This window comes from Saccostrea echinata, unplaced genomic scaffold, assembly GCF_033153115.1.
Source record: "Saccostrea echinata isolate AGI-Se365-2 ecotype Australia unplaced genomic scaffold, CSIRO_AGI_Sech_v1 ptg000027l, whole genome shotgun sequence".
NCBI lineage: Eukaryota > Metazoa > Mollusca > Bivalvia > Ostreida > Ostreidae > Saccostrea > Saccostrea echinata.
In genome coordinates this window covers 2,261,790-2,278,855 of record NW_026889776.1, presented here as the reverse complement: position 1 = coordinate 2,278,855, position 17,066 = coordinate 2,261,790, and the positions used below count along the sequence as shown (strand labels likewise).

Here is a 17,066-nt window from a genome sequence, read left to right as displayed (position 1 = left end):
CTTCATGAGTTGTGTTTCTCATGAAATTATGCGATAATCAAGTCCTCTCATATATTTAGAAATCTACAGTAATGTCTATCCCTGACTATATCTCATTTTTGCCAAAATTTTTTATAATCTAAAATTCATAAGACCATATTATGGCTGCATATGATAGACCTTGTTCTAAAATTATGTAGCCAAATTGCTTTTAATGTCCTTTGGCATGCATCCAGTCAGTCAAATGAACTCTACATAGAAACAACAATCAAATTAAAACTCCTACCCTTGGAGATGGTAGTTCTGCTCTGATTTTGGGTTTAAGTTTGTGATCAGGGGACAGGCTGATTTTGCTGGGAGAACCTGTCACTTTAGCAATGACTTTTGCTTTCTTTGGTTTAGGATGTTCTTCTGATGCTGAAGCTCTTTTCCTCTTTGTCTGTGTCTCTGTGGACTATAACAAAGTATGTCTTTAAATGAAATATCCCTCCTGAAGCATGAGGATATCTCAGTATTTTCTTTGATGATGGTTCAACCCAATAACTCATTAGCAGAAATTAATTAACTATTTAAAATCTACATACAATGTACTTCAATCTACTTATTTTATTCATTTTCAAAATATACAGTAAAAAAAAATTAATGAAATCTCAAAGCAAATGAGGTTTGGGGCTTAATAATTCTGAAAATAGGAGAGTATTTCAATTCTTCGAGGCTTAGCATAAATGAATTGTCCCTATCATGCATAGAATGTGCTTTTCATTTATAAACTTGATTTTTATCTATTTGTGATCCAAAACCCACAATCCAGATTTTTTTTATGTTTATAAGAGTAGTCTTGATATGGTTTTGGAATGTTATTATACGTTTAACTTTCACACACCCTCAGTAGTATATGATGTTATGTAAATGATTTCTTTGTTCTGCCTACCTTACTGGTTTCCTTTCCCTCTTCTGTTTTCCTTCTTTGCTAAAATAAGAATAAATTATATAAAAGAAAACATCAGGACTTAAAAGACCATTCAGCAGAAGAAAAAAAAAATTGCAAAAACAGAAATGAAAAGGTTGCATATAGCATAAGATTTAAAGAAAATATTTCAAAATACTGAAAAGAAGATGCGCAAGCATTGAGGTAAATAATAAATATACAGATACATGTATACACACAGACATATACATATACCATTGAAAAATGGAATCCAAATATTTGAAACAATGCAATACCTTTTTCCCCTTCAACGGTTCTCTTGTGTAATCCTTCTGAGGACTTGCTGATGGTTTTCCTGGAAAGATCTGGGCCAATTCTTCATCAATTGATGGTAATTCCTGTGTCTTAAATGTTTTCTGAAGATCCAAAAATACATAAATAACAATAATACATATGTAATAAATAAAATTTATAATAAGAATAATTGGACATTTTCACCAAGAGTCAAACTATCAGAATGTTAAGCGCACACTTGGTCTTATGTGATCTTTAAAGCATATGTCGGTAAAGTAGCTGTTTCTCGCATTTGATTATTTTTTACTGTAACTTTTTTTTTACCTAATAAACATTTATCTCACAAAACTTGAGGACAAACAAAAGTTTGGTATCAAAAACGTTTTTCACGGAAAAAAGGAAACGAAGATAAACAAAAAAAATAACAGAATACAATTTACTTACAATAAATGGTTTCTCCTTTAGTTCATCTTCAATTGCTTCCAAGGCTTCCTTGAATCCTTTGGGAATTCTTTTTGAAAGTTTGAACTTGTCTCTGTGGTCACTATACAAGTAGACATTTTCCTCTGGAATCCAAGCACTAAAAGAAAATAGCTAAGCATAAAACTAGCGCCAGAGAAAATACTTAAACTTCATTTTTAATGGATAAATTCTTTTATAAACGTGATTAATATGTTATTCATCTATTTAAAAAAAATAATGGGGGGGGGGGGGGGGGGGAGGGGGGAGCACTGCTTGCACATATATATAGATGACTTGATAAAACTCTGAAGTTCAAGACACCTACTAAAAATCTTCAGGATATTGAGTATTCCAGAGATCTAGATATACATGTCATCAGCATTCATTCTAAATGTTTTCTTATTTTAATTTCAATTTGCATTTTTCATTTACAATGAATAAAATATCAGGTATTTTATTACATATTAGGACTAGCAAAACACTCAAAAAAATCAAGAACTTTTATTTCAGAAGAACCAGGTTCAAAGGCTGGAGGGTACAGATGCATGATAATTAAGGCGGCTGGGGGGTTGTGGCCATTTTCAGACTATATTGATCTCCTTTAGAAGAAGAGCTCTATATAACGATATACAAAAATGATCAAATTTTAAAACTAAAATGTATGAAATTTTTTTTTTACCAAATGATAGTTGACAGCTTAAGATATCATATCTAAAAAAATTAAGTTATATTTGATGGTTAATTTGTTGACCCCCCAGCCTCCTTAAGAGAAAAGATCAGGACTAGCACCCAACTTTGGCAAATCCAAAAATTTTATAAATAAAGTTATAGCCATTAAGAATTACCTTTATTTTGTAAAATGACAAAAGAGTATATTATTTATAAAAGCAAATTATGCTACATATTTAATTGTCATTTGATATGCTTTCTACGTCTAAATTTTTCCTGTATATTTTAGCACTCATAATGTTTTCCCCTACAGTATGAGACATTGGTTTTATTGTAAACATTGAAATTTATGGGTATGGGGGTAATTTATACTAAATACATCATTTGAAAAATTTTGCATAATTATCCCCCTTGTGAACCAAAGCCTTTATACATGTTTTATTCAGTTTTTATCAATATGTTATTCAAGTATTGTGGAAATAACCCAAATATGAAATAAGGTACTATTTTGCATAATTAACAACATGCGTAAATATACAAGTTTAAAATAGTACATATGTCCTTCTTCAACATAACCTGAAAAACATCACATATGGAACACTGTTCAAGGCATCACTCTCACCAGATGGCATTCCAGAGATTTTAAGAAATTCATGCTTGAATGATTGATAATATTATACTATGGTCATACTTACTAGTTTTCGGATCCAAAGAAAAACACAAAGTGGTGCACTTTCTTGTTATTGGCAGGCTTCTTCACTTCAGGTTTAGGCTCTATAATCTACAAATGTAAATATTAATGTAAATATGATTATTTATAGAGATGATTTCATATGGTTAATGGTGATACAATTCAATTGCTTCAATTATTATACTTTAAGAGAACTTTTTAAAAGATGAAACTACACTTGACTCCATTTTATTTTAACAGTGCTATGCAAAATTTAAAATTGAACAAAAATAAATTACCATTTATTATTCTATTATATGAATAAGCTTAGAAGTACAGACCTATTTACATTGAGAGGCATTTTTGAAAATGGAATAGTCATATTTTTTCAATCTTGCATTTCTGAGAGGTTTGCACCCTCTTGAAATTCAAAAGAAACTCTTAATATGATCTGCACCTATATACCAAGAACAAAGAAGGTTTTGTTTTGTAATTTTGATGCAAGCATCTATTTTGTTTAAAAAAGAATGGAGGTATACAAGACAAGCACAATCCCCACAATAGAATGGAGACTTAACCCATTCATGTTCAAAAATCAATTTTTATTGCCTCAACAGATCCATTTCCCACTTAAATATATATACAGGTTTCTCCCTAGGCATTGAAATAGGAGGGGACATTAAAAAAGTAAAAGGGGTTCTGGGGTTCTTTCCCTAACAGAGAGTTTAGGGGGAGTACCAGAATTACTGGGGGGATAATATCTTTATAGGCAGGGAAATTCCCCAGCCCCTGGGTCTTAGGGACAACCTTGTATATAAATCAAATTTTTTAAAAAAAATTCTTATTTTCTTATATATATGTGTGTCCTTTATAAAAGCTTCATTTGGAATTTTTCAACAAGCTATCACTTAAATATTATTTTGGTAATTGTATGGTATGGATCAAAATATGGTTGTTATAACATGATTCTCAAGTGACGCAATATGAAAAAAAAATCAAAACTGAGAGACGTGCAGGTATAGTCCATTATCTTTTAAACAATACATCCATATGTATTCATCAAAGAGGACTCACCAAAAAGGCAAAAAAAAAAAAAAATGAATTTGAATTCGTGTTGCTTTAAATATCAACTCACCCTACGGCATCATTATTTGTTTTGAATTACCTCCCTTTCAACGCTGATACATTAAAATCATTCTGCCCTTCTCAAAACAGACGTATGTTTGTTGATTCATTGTTATCAAATGGGAGATCAGTGGAGGTTCAATGTGATTATTAAGAAATATTTATCAAAAATTTGGCTGAAAATATGCTGGGTATTACGAATGGGCAGGTAACTCTGAGTAAGTCTAGAAGATAAACCGGAGAAGAGTCGGTGTTCGTGCTTACCTTTCCCGGCCATGCCGGAAATCCCTTCATCTTTGCCCTGCAAGTATAGATATAAAATTAATACCAAAACATTTCTGACCTGCAAAACCACTGATGAAACAAAAGAACGTGTGATCTGCACTGTTTTCTTACCACACCAAATCGTCGATTTCAAAACCAGTCGCCATGATTATTGGAATTATGGGACAGTTTATTCTAAATGGCGTGGGTAGAATTGCAGAAGGTAGGATTCTAAAAATCCGGATACCCTCTCCCCCCCCCCTTCTCTGATTTTTGGATTCTTTAAAACTTTTTTTTTTAATTTTGTTTCATTTATCGTTCTCCCCCTTTCTGCTTTTTTTAAATAAAATATTTTCTCCCTCAAAATACGACGCATACGCAACTCAAGTAAAATATTCTACACACACGACAGGGCTAGGTACCATTGCATTATTCAGGCTGTTTCTGTCAACATCAGCAAGAATATATGAAAGATCACTTTAAAGAGACCTGAACACAGTTGCATTGTTTACATTTTAAATTTCTATGCTTATTCAAAACAAAAACAAAAAAAAGAGAAATAAAATAAAGATAAACCAGTTAAATAAATTAAACTTAAATGAATATTCTTAGAATTTTATCAGGCCCGTAGGAAGCAATTTCACTTTGAGGGGGCACAAACATACATTTTCATTTGGGGGGCACTATCAACTACCAAAATTCCTTGACAAGCAAAAAAAGGTCATCAGACGTTATTATTGAGGGGGCACAAGCTATAGTATTCTATATATCGGCAAAATTATTGGGGGGGGGCACGCCCCCCCCCGTGCCCCCCGGTTCCTACGGCCATGTTTATAACAACGAAATTCTTCTTTACATCAGGTCAAACAAATGTTTTTGTGAATATGGTACAAGCTCTGCTATTGTTGATGTTTACGTTTCACCGGGTTTGTTCGATTTGTTAAACTATGCACACATCACTGATCACGGACTGACAATAGTGGTGAGTTGGTTTTGCTTTCTCACATTTCTACTCTAAATTTTCTGGAATATAGTTTTAATATTTTTCATTTATACAGAATAAAATTTCTACTTTTCTTAAGTATTGTTTATTTGTGAAAGTGCAAGGATGTCTCAATCAAACGCGTCCCGAAATTCGTAGTTTCAATAATTTAATAAAAAGATTTTGAACATACTTTCTTATTTTTCAGTGTGAAATGCTATAGCAACATCGGTGTTAAATTATGATATTTTACAGAAAACTTGAGAAAGTATGAACTTCAAATCTGTGTAGAAGCCCCTTAAATTAAAAACGAGATATTTAATTATACTGTTTAAACGAAATAACACAAACCTTCAACCAACAGGATGCGTAGCATTTTATTCATCAGAAATAAAGATATAAATAACATAATTTTTTTTAATGTTTTTTTCTAAGAATCTGAAATAATATTTATTAAGTATGTGCATACCGTTAATTTCACGCCTCCTTCCCACCCCCTTTCACCGCTCCTTTATGCTTTGAACAAGTTCAATCTTCTGGGAGCAATTTGAGAATTGAAAAAAGGACGATAAAGAAAATGAAACTCACATTTGTTTCTCCTTCCAAATTGTTCACTGTGACCGAGAGGCGTAGAGGTAGATCAAAGCTTTATTTATTTATTTATTTATTTGGTTTTTTTTTTATTTGTTTGTTTTCCAAGAGTATGGTAAATACATATAAACTAAGTTACTATGTATTATCGTAATACTTATGTATGTAGCAAGTGAAACAGGGGAAATCTAGGTGATGAGGACGGTCAATCTGTGGACCTAAACGAATGAAAATTTCAATTCTTAAAATAAAAGGGAAAAAATGTAAAAGAAAATATAAGAATTTTTATTTTATAAGGGCAAAAATATAGTTCTCTCTGCAGACTATTACACAGCCTTTAATTTTATTTCATATTTATTTAACTTTTTAAAATTTTGCATACATGAATACATGAAAAATAGTTTTATATTAGGCCATCTTAAAAAAAAATGTTAGTTTGCCTTCTCCCGACCGACTGACTGAAAACGGCCCGACTCATTTTTTTTAACCTCAGGAAACAATTATTTTTTTAAAATTAATTCCGAAAATTTCTCCTCCCATTATTAACTTCATATTCATAAGTTATTTTTTAATAATAAAAAAAACTTACCCACTTTTTATCCTGAGTTTTCACATTGTTAAAGATTGCACGGACACTGGAATCGCACACACTCGGAGCTTTCCGGTGCAACTTGTTAGTTCGTATACATGACGGAAAGGTCCGAGGAAATACGAAAGCCTATTTACTCCTCCTGACCTCACTCCGATGTAATAAGAATGATTTGAAGTTACATTTATGAAAAATATCCGAATAATAACAAAAGTAACTAGATCATGTTGATTTTTGTATCAACAATTCTTAGAAGAACAAAACAAAACAATTATTGCTTAGATACATATTTTAAAGAATCTTTTTGTATTTATGTTGACGTCGCGGAAGAATTTGCCTTATTTCCGAACATCTGTAAATAGGGTAATAATGGAGGAAAACTGCTGAATACTCCAGAAATTATATTTATCTTTGTGAAAATTTTCATATCTCTGTCTACGAATGACTGATGGAACTTCCAATGTTCATACCAAAACTTGTTTGTACAGAGCATCGACTTTAATCAGTTTAGTGTTGTGAAACGTACATGGAACTTGTGTCATAATGTAGACGAAATAGACATATTGGGACCACTTCTTCGTGGAATGACATGAAGTCACAAACATTATCTCTAAATTCCTAAGTCTGTATATTGGAAACAGTCATAAAATTTATTGAAATCACAATGGACCACACAAGGAACAGGTACGTTGATAACCAAATATATCCCTAAAAGCACTACATCCATATAAGGAGCGTTGAACTGTTTGACATCTCTGCATGGCCTTGTTCAGATATGCTAGACAACAAATCAGACACCAAAGAAAGTGAACTACCCGACCCGACTTTTCACTATTCTTGCTTAAAGACACGTTTACATGCATATTTTCATATCAACTAGTTTTCACTGAGAATTTTAGATTTGTGGTTCAATATATGTGCCATTGATATGTTTACTATGCACACACAATTATTTTTTTTAAAAATTATTAATGGAATTCTGTTTTTATGACAAATCACTAGGGAAGAAGTATCCTGACAACTTCCTGAGAATTTAGAGTTAAATGTCTTGGTAACAAATAATTTCAGAGTTAAATTGTTACAGTAAGTGTTGAAAAGTTCTCTCTAAATATTAAAATACAAAGGCAGATGCTGGACAAAAGTAAACATGGGATATGCTCATGAGGTTCGAGTATTGTCATGACAATTGCTAGTGCTCAAACATGTACCACAGACACTGGGTCATTCAGTGTTCAACTAGTAAATATTCCACTTCAATATGAGCTCGAGGTAGAATGAAAACTACTGTAATCACTGGATTTCCAAAGAAAACTACCCCCGGCAAAACACCCTTTAAATTTTGGTCAGAGATCTTACCCCTCTTTCAATATTTTTTTGAGAAAAAGTTAAAAATGAAACTTTCCAAAAGTATAAAAGAATGTGCCCCCTAAATTTGATATTGAACATCTCTAATCTTCACTCTCTTCTTTCCCCTCCCTCCCCCTTATTAAGAAAAAAACGACTACAAGTTGAGCTGCCCCAAACATCGGTTGGATATATTATTGGCATGTACATATTGTAAATGCCTCAGTAATGATCAATTTCCAAGAATTTTAGAAGGCCTCAGTTTTGGTTTCTGTCCTTTGTATATCTCCGAAGAATAGACTTCTGTAGCTCACATATTTCAGAATCTACAATGATTGTTATCAAACCGAATTTATTATATATCTACAATCAAACAGAACTAAATGCCTTAGAAAGCTTATAACTCATGTTTGATAGACATCTGGCATTCTTAGTTTTGAAAAAATCATTGTGATTTTGAAAACTTTCACAGGTATCGTAAGAGAATTTTTGAGTGAAATTGACTTTATTGAAGCATCTAGCATTATTTATTTTGTCACAAGTAAGTTTGGGTGGAAAAAATATTTTTGTCTCAAAATTTGCTTGCAAAACACAAGTATCTGTTGAAAAAAACTTAAGGTGCCTTAGTGCTAGGAATTTTAAAGTAAAAACTGCAGGTTTTTCAGAAGAGACATTAAAAAACAAGTATCCAGGCATTGGCAGGATGAAGATCCTTCACGACTCCAAAGCCCTGAGTGTCCTTTAATATCTATGATGTCACTCTTTTGTTTGAGCGCTCCATTACTCTAAAGGAATGGAAGGATACAATTTACATTGAAAACAGTGTTTGTTATGTACAAATTCTCCTTCCTGTGCCCCCACCTGGGCAAGACCTTAGTAAATTTTATAAAATTATAATTTCATATTAAGAAAAAGCTTTCTGGGGGGGAGGGGGCGGGGGGTGGGGGTTGGGGGAGTTGGACTCAGTACCTTCACTATCAAAGTCAGAAACTCGTCTCACTACACTATAGAAGTGTTGAAGAATTGTGGATTTAAATAAATTCAGTAAACTATTTTTTTCCTATACACTCTATTTAAAATAAATACCACTAATAAGTTAAGTTTATATTTATCAGCATTTAAAACAGTGGATTTTAAGCAGTTCAGTATATTCACAGTCATAGCACCATTCCTTAAAAGCAATGGTCTTGGCCTCTTCGGGGCCCTGGCTCCCTTACACTTAAGGAGTGCTACTTCTACATTACCCCTTACATATAGGTCTAAATTTGAGTCCCTTCATCAGCATATGGTGACATTTCATATGAGTGAAGTAATCTTACAAGGAATGTAAAACTACAAACAATCAATCAATTGTATTTAAATTATACTTTATTGCACTTTTCTATCACATACTTCTGCAAGAAAATTCAATAGATACAGATATTCTCCTACATATAAACATGATATTCTTATTATCATATCCTACATGTGAAATGAGCAAGTAAGGTTGTTCAGGAAATAAGTGCATGAATGCTTTCATTTGAAGTACACTTGTATTACCATATTCAGTTTTGTGTACAATTTTATAAAGTATCTTAATAATTTGGTTTTGAAGCAGTGATTAATTGATGCCCTTTAAAGTGATAAGTTTTTTTTTATGTCCCTTTCACTGGAAATAATTTGTATGTGTAACTTAGATAGTAACAGTTAAGTGGTAGAGTTCTCTGCAGTCAAAACAGTTTGGTTTAATAAATCATTTGTTCTTTGCAACTTCATGTGTTATACAATGTGTGCATACAAATTTTTTAAAACATTCATTATTGTGTTTATTCAATTTTTTTTGAACACCTGTTTTAACTTATTATCCCCTCAAAATTGGAAGGGATATATATAGTAGTGTCCTTGTGTGTGTGTGTGAATCAGTGCATGTTTGCGTAACGGAAGTTACGCAAGTTATGCAAGTAATAATTCACGTCGGGATTGATGGAGGGAATGCTCTGCTTTGTGGTGCCCTTGTTACTCTATATTTACAAAAGCAATTATTTATGCATATTTTTGCATAGGTACAATTTTACATGTAAATCATACTAAACTGCATGTACTGTAAACCAACTATTATTTGCGTCATCTTTTATGCACGATTTGTCAGTTTGAAATCAATACACGACGATTAGTTTTAGCGACTTAGGGAATATTCTTTATTAAAACAAAGCAAAATAAATGGTTCACAGTGTTTAATATTCGCGAGTTAAAGTAGGTCGCGAAACTCGCGGATATTTCTTGCACGCGAATAAAATTTAGTTTACAGTATATTGTAAATCAGTTCATACCTCAGTGTTATTTTTTTCTTAAATATTCAATGCCTTGTTCAAAGTGTGACATTTCTTGAGAACTATATATATATATATATCTATATCTATATATATATATATATATATATAGTTGTAATATTTTTGAATTTGGGCCATTAGTCTACTTATGACATTGCCCTGTAATGGTCCTGATGTGGGAGGAACTGTCAGGGTTGAATCTTGTTATTAAGTATAAATAGTTCTAAGTTAGGCCATTGGTCAAGACACAGATGTGTTAGTTCTGATGTAAGGTTAAAGATCATGATGTGATCTTGCTTGGTAGTATTTGAAATGATTTGGAGCCAGTGGTCAACTTGTGGCTTTTCTAGATACAGGTAACTCTCGATACCTCGAAGTCCGCGGGACCAAGGAAAAACTTCGAGAGATCAAGAGTTCGAGTTTTCAAGAGTCCGGAATTTTCCGGGTTTGTTGACAGGTTTTAAAATTAGTCTTACCGGATATAACGATTTTCACGCAGTGATAACCTTTTACACGTGGTTTTTATAAAACAACGATATTTTTTCATACTTTAGATGAATATTTCATTAAACTGAGTAAAGCAAAAATGTATATCGTCATTTCATGTATATTTATTTAGTTTTGTAATATGGACATCATACTACGCATTCGTTACACGAAAACGACATTTTACAGCGTCTTACATGTATAGCATTGACTATTCCAAACATGATCATTGAGCGCAGTTCTGTAAGTATTCATCCAATAATAGCCGTCATATTGACATTGAGGCTGTTTCTGCTTTTTCATATTTCGTTTAACTTTGACACTGACTCGAAATAAAAATTTAAATTAGTGTTTCGTCTTTTAATCAATTACTACTTTTCAATGACACTGCCTCTCTAAATTATCGTAAGACAGTTGACGATAATTTTTTAACAGCATACAGGCAAAAAATGATTAATTATAAATCAATTATCACCTTGCAGCATAGTCTCACCTTAATAAACATCCCGTTCCTCTAGACCCGCGTCTTCTGCCTGGGGCCATTTAAATGTCTAGGTAAAGGTGCTAATTATATAACCTTGTATACACAAAGCCACTTCGAGGGTATCGAGGGGAAATTATAATAGAATATGCATAGCGGGACTGCATTTTGACTTCGAGGGATCAAGGGTTTCGAGAGATCAAGAGTTCAAGAAATCAAGAGTAAATTTGCTTAGTTATAATGGGGAAAAATTCGGGACCGAAGATTCACTTCGAGCGATCAAGAACTTCGAGAGATCAAAGTTCGAGCCATCAAGAGTTACCTGTAGTATGAATATAATTCATGTTGTTGATTTGCTGGTTATACTATGGTAGATCTGAAGTGAGGCAATTGATGTAGTTGTGGCCCTGCTTTGTGATACATGTAGCATGTAGTCCTGATGTATGGCCACCAGAGAAGAGTTTCACTGTGGAGCCATCAGTCAAAGTATTTTTTTTCCTAGTTAAGAGTTCTGATGCAGGGTTTGGTAATGGTTTACACTCATTAAGTAGGAATGACACCCCCCCCCCCCCCCAAGCACAACATTATTACATTTAGGACTAACCCCCCCCCCCCCCCCCCCCCCACTATTATTACATTACATTAATATAAACACTAACATTATTTTGAAACATGATGTCCTTGTTATAAATAGGACTATAACTTTTCAAATGAATTAAATTCTTAAAATTTTTTATTGTGAGTGCTGAGGTTATCATCTTTGTTTTCTTCCTTGAAATATTGCAGAATGGAACCTTTAACAATGTTTCAGATAAAATACTCCTTGCTTATGTTACCCCACTTTTGTGCAATGTCAGTTTGGAATACATTTGTGGATCATTCTGATACATCAAAAGCAGTGTAAGGTTTAGTCATTTGGTGTTTTTGTAAATTTGGGTCAACTATCTATTTAATGTAGGTATATATGGTGATAAATGAATACAGGTGAGGTAAAAGCAGTCCCCATTCCCTTTAACTTACCTAATTGTTGATTAATTAAAATACCAATCTAGAGCATGACCAACATATGCACACATTTCTTTTGAATATTTTATAGACTTTCAGACTAGTTACATCTGATTTGCTATTGTTTTTGTTTCATTTGAAGTATTTTTTTTTTAGCAAAGCAGACATACTTGAAGTCTGCTAATTTAAACTGCACGCTTAGTTGTAATTTTAAGAAATCTGTAATACAGAAGTAATATAGGAGAAAAAAAGAAATGAAGCTTTTGGAGTGAAGTTTTGTATTCTATATAAAGACTTTTCTTACAAAATCTGTATACAAAGGGAAAGGAAAAAGTAGCACTATTTTCTCATTTATCTATACTTGTCTGTGACACTATGGAGTGAGAAACCAATGCCAAGTCAGCATGAATTAGCCAAGATCTGGGAGATTGTTCATTACAGGCTCATATATATTTCTCTCTGTTTCTCAGAGTTATAGTAACTGTTGTATCTAAACTCTGGCTTTGCCAGTGTGCCGCATTTCACATGTTCTCAAGTTTTTGGCTTCTTTGGTTTTTAGATTTTATAAATTGATACAAATGAACACACACACGATTGTTTATTATTGTGAATGAAGAACAATATTAAGGTGAAATTATTTCATAAAGAATTTCTTTAGTATTGAATCATTTAATTTGTTTAATTAGCTTGAGCCTTTCAATTCCGGTAAAATTTTTCGTTTAGTAAATATAAGTTGCAATAAACTGCTGTACCCATAAGATTGTAGATTTCTTGATAGCTAAGGCAGATGTACTGTTTAATAGTAGCTTTACACTCATGTAAACTGTACACTGGTCATAAATTTCAGAGTAGTCTTTTTGACATTTAATGCCCAAGTGCTGGCAAACAATAATCCAGTAGCCTATCCACATATTTAGAGGAGTTATCTGGTGAAATGATCATGATGTTGAGTTCAATCATGTAAATAATGACACTGTGTTCCAAATTGACAAAGATGAAGGTCATAGATGAAATGAAAATAATCACTCTCTGTTTGAAGATTTTTATTTCACAAAAGATTAATTTAACTGTGTAAGTTAAAAAAACAAACAAAATTTTCAAAATATTCATGCTGACCTATGATAATTTTCTTAATGCATAATTATACCCCAACAAGTTGCGTGAAGTATAATGTTTTTGACCCGTCAGTCAGTGTGTCAGTCATTCAGTGTGTCAGTCAGTCCGTCAGTCCTGTTTTTCTGTCAGCGCAACTCCTCATAAACCGCTGCACAGAATTTTGTCAAACTTTGCAGATATTTAAGACACAATTTGTAGATGTGCATATTACCAGGAAATTCCGATTCCTTTATTTTTTCTGGAAATTTCAGCACTTTTCAACTTAGATTTTTAGCCATATCTTGAATATAGAGATGAATAGTGTGTATTTAAAATGCACTGTGCCATTCATTACGTGTTGCATTGTCGAGTTTTGGGGGAGAGTGGGGTATGTGAGCTTGCTCACTTTTTCTTTCATTTTATAAACAATGTGTTTTATTTAAAATGTATTAAAAAGCATTGTTATACCCACATGCAAGTGGGGGCTGGCCCCAAGTACCCATGTGCTTATACCTTTAAAAAATTGTTAAAACTTTGTGTAAAAATCAATACTACCAGTAATTAAAGTATAACATTTTCAACATTTTACTAAGCGGTCATAAAAAATCTGTTTGAAATGAGATATTGGACCGCTTACATCACACAATGGGCGGGATCAGCTAAATCTCATTTGCATTCGTTGATGTTTGACATACATGTATGTCCAAAAAAAAGATAATAATAAAATAAATAAATTAAAGGTATAAGTTATAACAAAGCATTTATGGACTGTGTACTTGGGCACAATATACATTTATTGACTGGGTTCGAGGGCATTAGGCCTCAGGCAAACAGTTATGTTCAAGGGGTCGAAATGCATTTTGCCCGAGACCACAGTCAATAAATGTTTTGTTATACCTTTTACTTTTTATTTTGACATAACATGATGTAAATTTTGTTTACCCGCACTGCGGTCTAAACTTGGTCAATTCTGTAAAGTTCTGTCAAATTCCAACGAATGCAAATAAGATACAGCTGACCCCGCCCACAATGTGACGTAAGCGGTCCGACATCTCATAGACAGGTCCAATATCTCGCTCTGCGATCAAACATTGATTTTTTTATGACCGCTCAGTAAAACTAAGGGCCTAAGGCAAACAGTTTGGTTCTTGGGTCCGATGAAATGCATGTTGCCCTTGAACCCTGTCAATAAATGTATACTGTAGGCTATTAAAAACTTTTCATTTCAGTGGAAGTAGACAGGAATGAAAATTAAGATTTTTTTTTCAAACTATAGTATGAAAGAGCTGTATGCAGACCTCAATTTTCATAACTGTTATCAACACATGACAAAGCAAGAAACTTATTAATTAGCTATTAACTGACATATGTAGTACATAGAATAATGCTTTTCATATGCTATACAGAAATATGTGGGAATTTGTATGTTTATGATGTTAAACATGTTAAGAATCTGTCTAAATCATAATGATGAATTTGCACTTGGTGCAGTTTAAACATATTGCTTAAAGTTAAGATGAAAATCAACCATTTTTTTTTAGTCTTTTGAAGTATATTTTATATAAGTGTATTGCTTGCCAAGTTTTGCCTTGATATTTCTGTGTTTTTTGGTATGATCTTGAACTTCTACTGGTCTTACCTTATTTCCCAAGGACAGTTGTGAAAAGAATAATATACTGTCATATTTGGGTCAGTAAAACTGTGTGTTTATTTGACATTAATCATGTGATTATTGCAGAGAGGGAAAAATATGAAGATTTTAGTACTTTGAATTTATGGAGCATGGTGGCATGGTATAGGGGCAGCTAATGTCTAGTAGTGCAGGGAAATCTCATATATATTATCTGTTTGCATTTACTGAACAGCATTATTCATAAATCATCATGACTAGTGTATGTGTCATTATAAGACATTAGAATATTCATTACTACATTCAATTCAACATGGAAATTACTGTTAACAGTCTTTACTGAATTTGCCCAAATAAGCACCCATGAGCCTGATTCATGGTGATTTTCATTGAAAAAAAGAAATGCTGCCCTCACCCTTCCCACCCCCTCCCCTTACTAACATTTGAGGCAAATTTCCAACAATGTCACTGTTTTCAGTAATTAATCCACAGATTGAATTGTGTGTCTAGAATTTCCCTACCAATTGGTTCCAAAACATCTCAGTATCCATGAAAACTCCTGGCTTTGATACAAAAAATGCACACAAAAACAAAAGTGAATGAAAATTCTTTTACCTAGACTTTCATGATATGATTTAAATAGTGGATGATGGGTTTTAAATAACCAAGTAAAATTGTAAGATTGAACATAAATAAAGGTTTATGTGATCTTACTGATAAACTTTCCATTAGTGATTTAACCTGGTCATTGGTAAGCCCTACTGAATGTCCCTGTATCATTCGAAGAACATCATCTGTGATTAATTTTTATCCATCCTGCATTGTACATTAGTAAAAAGCATATTTAAATTCTTGTCAGTTAATTTTATTTTCCATAAAAGGAACAAGATAGTCTAATAAAGACAAACCTGTACGTTTTCTTATCAGTGTGTTTTGATATGTTTATCCTTTTTTATGTACCATAATTTATCAAAGGTAAATCTAAGGACTAGCTTTTTCAATATTTTGAAGTGCCTTAGCCCTAGGCTCTTATTGGGGCATATTTGGTAAGCATGTGTATGGATTTAACATGTTAGCCCATGTAAGATAACTTTATCTCTTGAGAATGCAGAAATAGATTATAAGTACTAATGATAAAGTCTAAGAAGATCCTCTTATTTTTCATTTAGTAGATTAATATGTCGATGAAGATATTGGTATTAATTTTGCTGTTGTCATTCACAATGTGCATGAAGGTGAATGACTTCAAGCCATAATATTATGAATATAGTTATACTTCAGTGGTATCTTTGTAGGCATGAAGACATTATCTTTAATATGATATACACTGTATATCTTTGATGATTGATTGATTGTGAAAAATTTAGTAGAAAATGCATTTTCTCTGCAAGATTCAGCATTTGGCAGATGTTGAATTTATCCAGTAGTAGCATTGATTGGTAACCAATCCTACAGTGTTATCGTTTTGAAATTAAAAAAAAAAAGTTAATACACTTAACAGACAGAAGCAAAGGTAGTATGTGGTGATTCATTAGTTAAAATGTTCATTTAATTGTAGTATGGAGATCAAAAAAGAGCAGGCTCGGAGAGAAAGGGAAAACCAGGCCCGCAAATTTATGGAAGGACAGAGGAAGAATGATATTGTCGCTAACACTTGTCTCTTCTCTGAGCCAGTGAAAAAGGTACCACATATTTAATAAGTATTCCCTTAACCATTTAATCCACTGAACTCAACAGGCTGAAGTAATTTTTAATGAATTAAAAGTCTTAATCAGTTAAAGATCTGCAAGTCAAGCTACTCATAAACTTCTTAAGCAAGTTGGTCATATACATATGTGTTTGTCCATGATCAAATAGAATTGATTTGATGGATGGCTTGAAAAGAGACATAATAAATAACTGATCCTCCACTCGTCTACTGATCTTGGAAATTGCATTGCACAGGCTATTTAAAACTGTTAATTTGTTATCCTTAAACACAGTGGGGAGAAAGCATTTCAGCCAATGTATATAAGGTATTCCTAGATTGTTTACCTTTTAAGCTGTGTTTAGAAACTTGTGAGTGAGGCCAGTATAGCACCTGTATTGTCAGTGTTTGATTGATTGCCAGTTTTGTAATAGATTATTTAAGTCCTCTCTTCCTTCTACCTGAGATATTCTCAT

General features: G+C 32.7%; 2 protein-coding genes across 2 annotated transcripts in view; one reads left to right on the top strand and one right to left on the bottom strand.

Annotated features, from left to right (window-relative positions):
- Nucleotides 1–4,590, bottom strand: part of LOC133193428 (uncharacterized) — a 31,002-nt gene extending 26,412 nt beyond the window's left edge. The window contains exons 1-7 of the mRNA XM_061329364.1: nt 4,524–4,590; nt 4,392–4,428; nt 3,028–3,113; nt 1,646–1,781; nt 1,204–1,323; nt 911–949; nt 266–433 (exon numbers count right to left, since the gene is read on the bottom strand). Coding sequence (XP_061185348.1) covers nt 266–433; nt 911–949; nt 1,204–1,323; nt 1,646–1,781; nt 3,028–3,113; nt 4,392–4,428; nt 4,524–4,558 — 621 coding nt within the window. The 5' untranslated portion in view covers nt 4,559–4,590. The remainder of the gene's footprint in view (nt 1–265; nt 434–910; nt 950–1,203; nt 1,324–1,645; nt 1,782–3,027; nt 3,114–4,391; nt 4,429–4,523) is intronic.
- Nucleotides 4,591–6,891: 2,301 nt separating this feature from the next.
- LOC133193425 (AF4/FMR2 family member 4-like) overlaps nt 6,892–17,066 on the top strand; it is a 35,776-nt gene continuing 25,601 nt past the window's right edge. The window contains exons 1-2 of the mRNA XM_061329361.1: nt 6,892–7,237; nt 16,462–16,585. Coding sequence (XP_061185345.1) covers nt 7,218–7,237; nt 16,462–16,585 — 144 coding nt within the window. The 5' untranslated portion in view covers nt 6,892–7,217. The remainder of the gene's footprint in view (nt 7,238–16,461; nt 16,586–17,066) is intronic.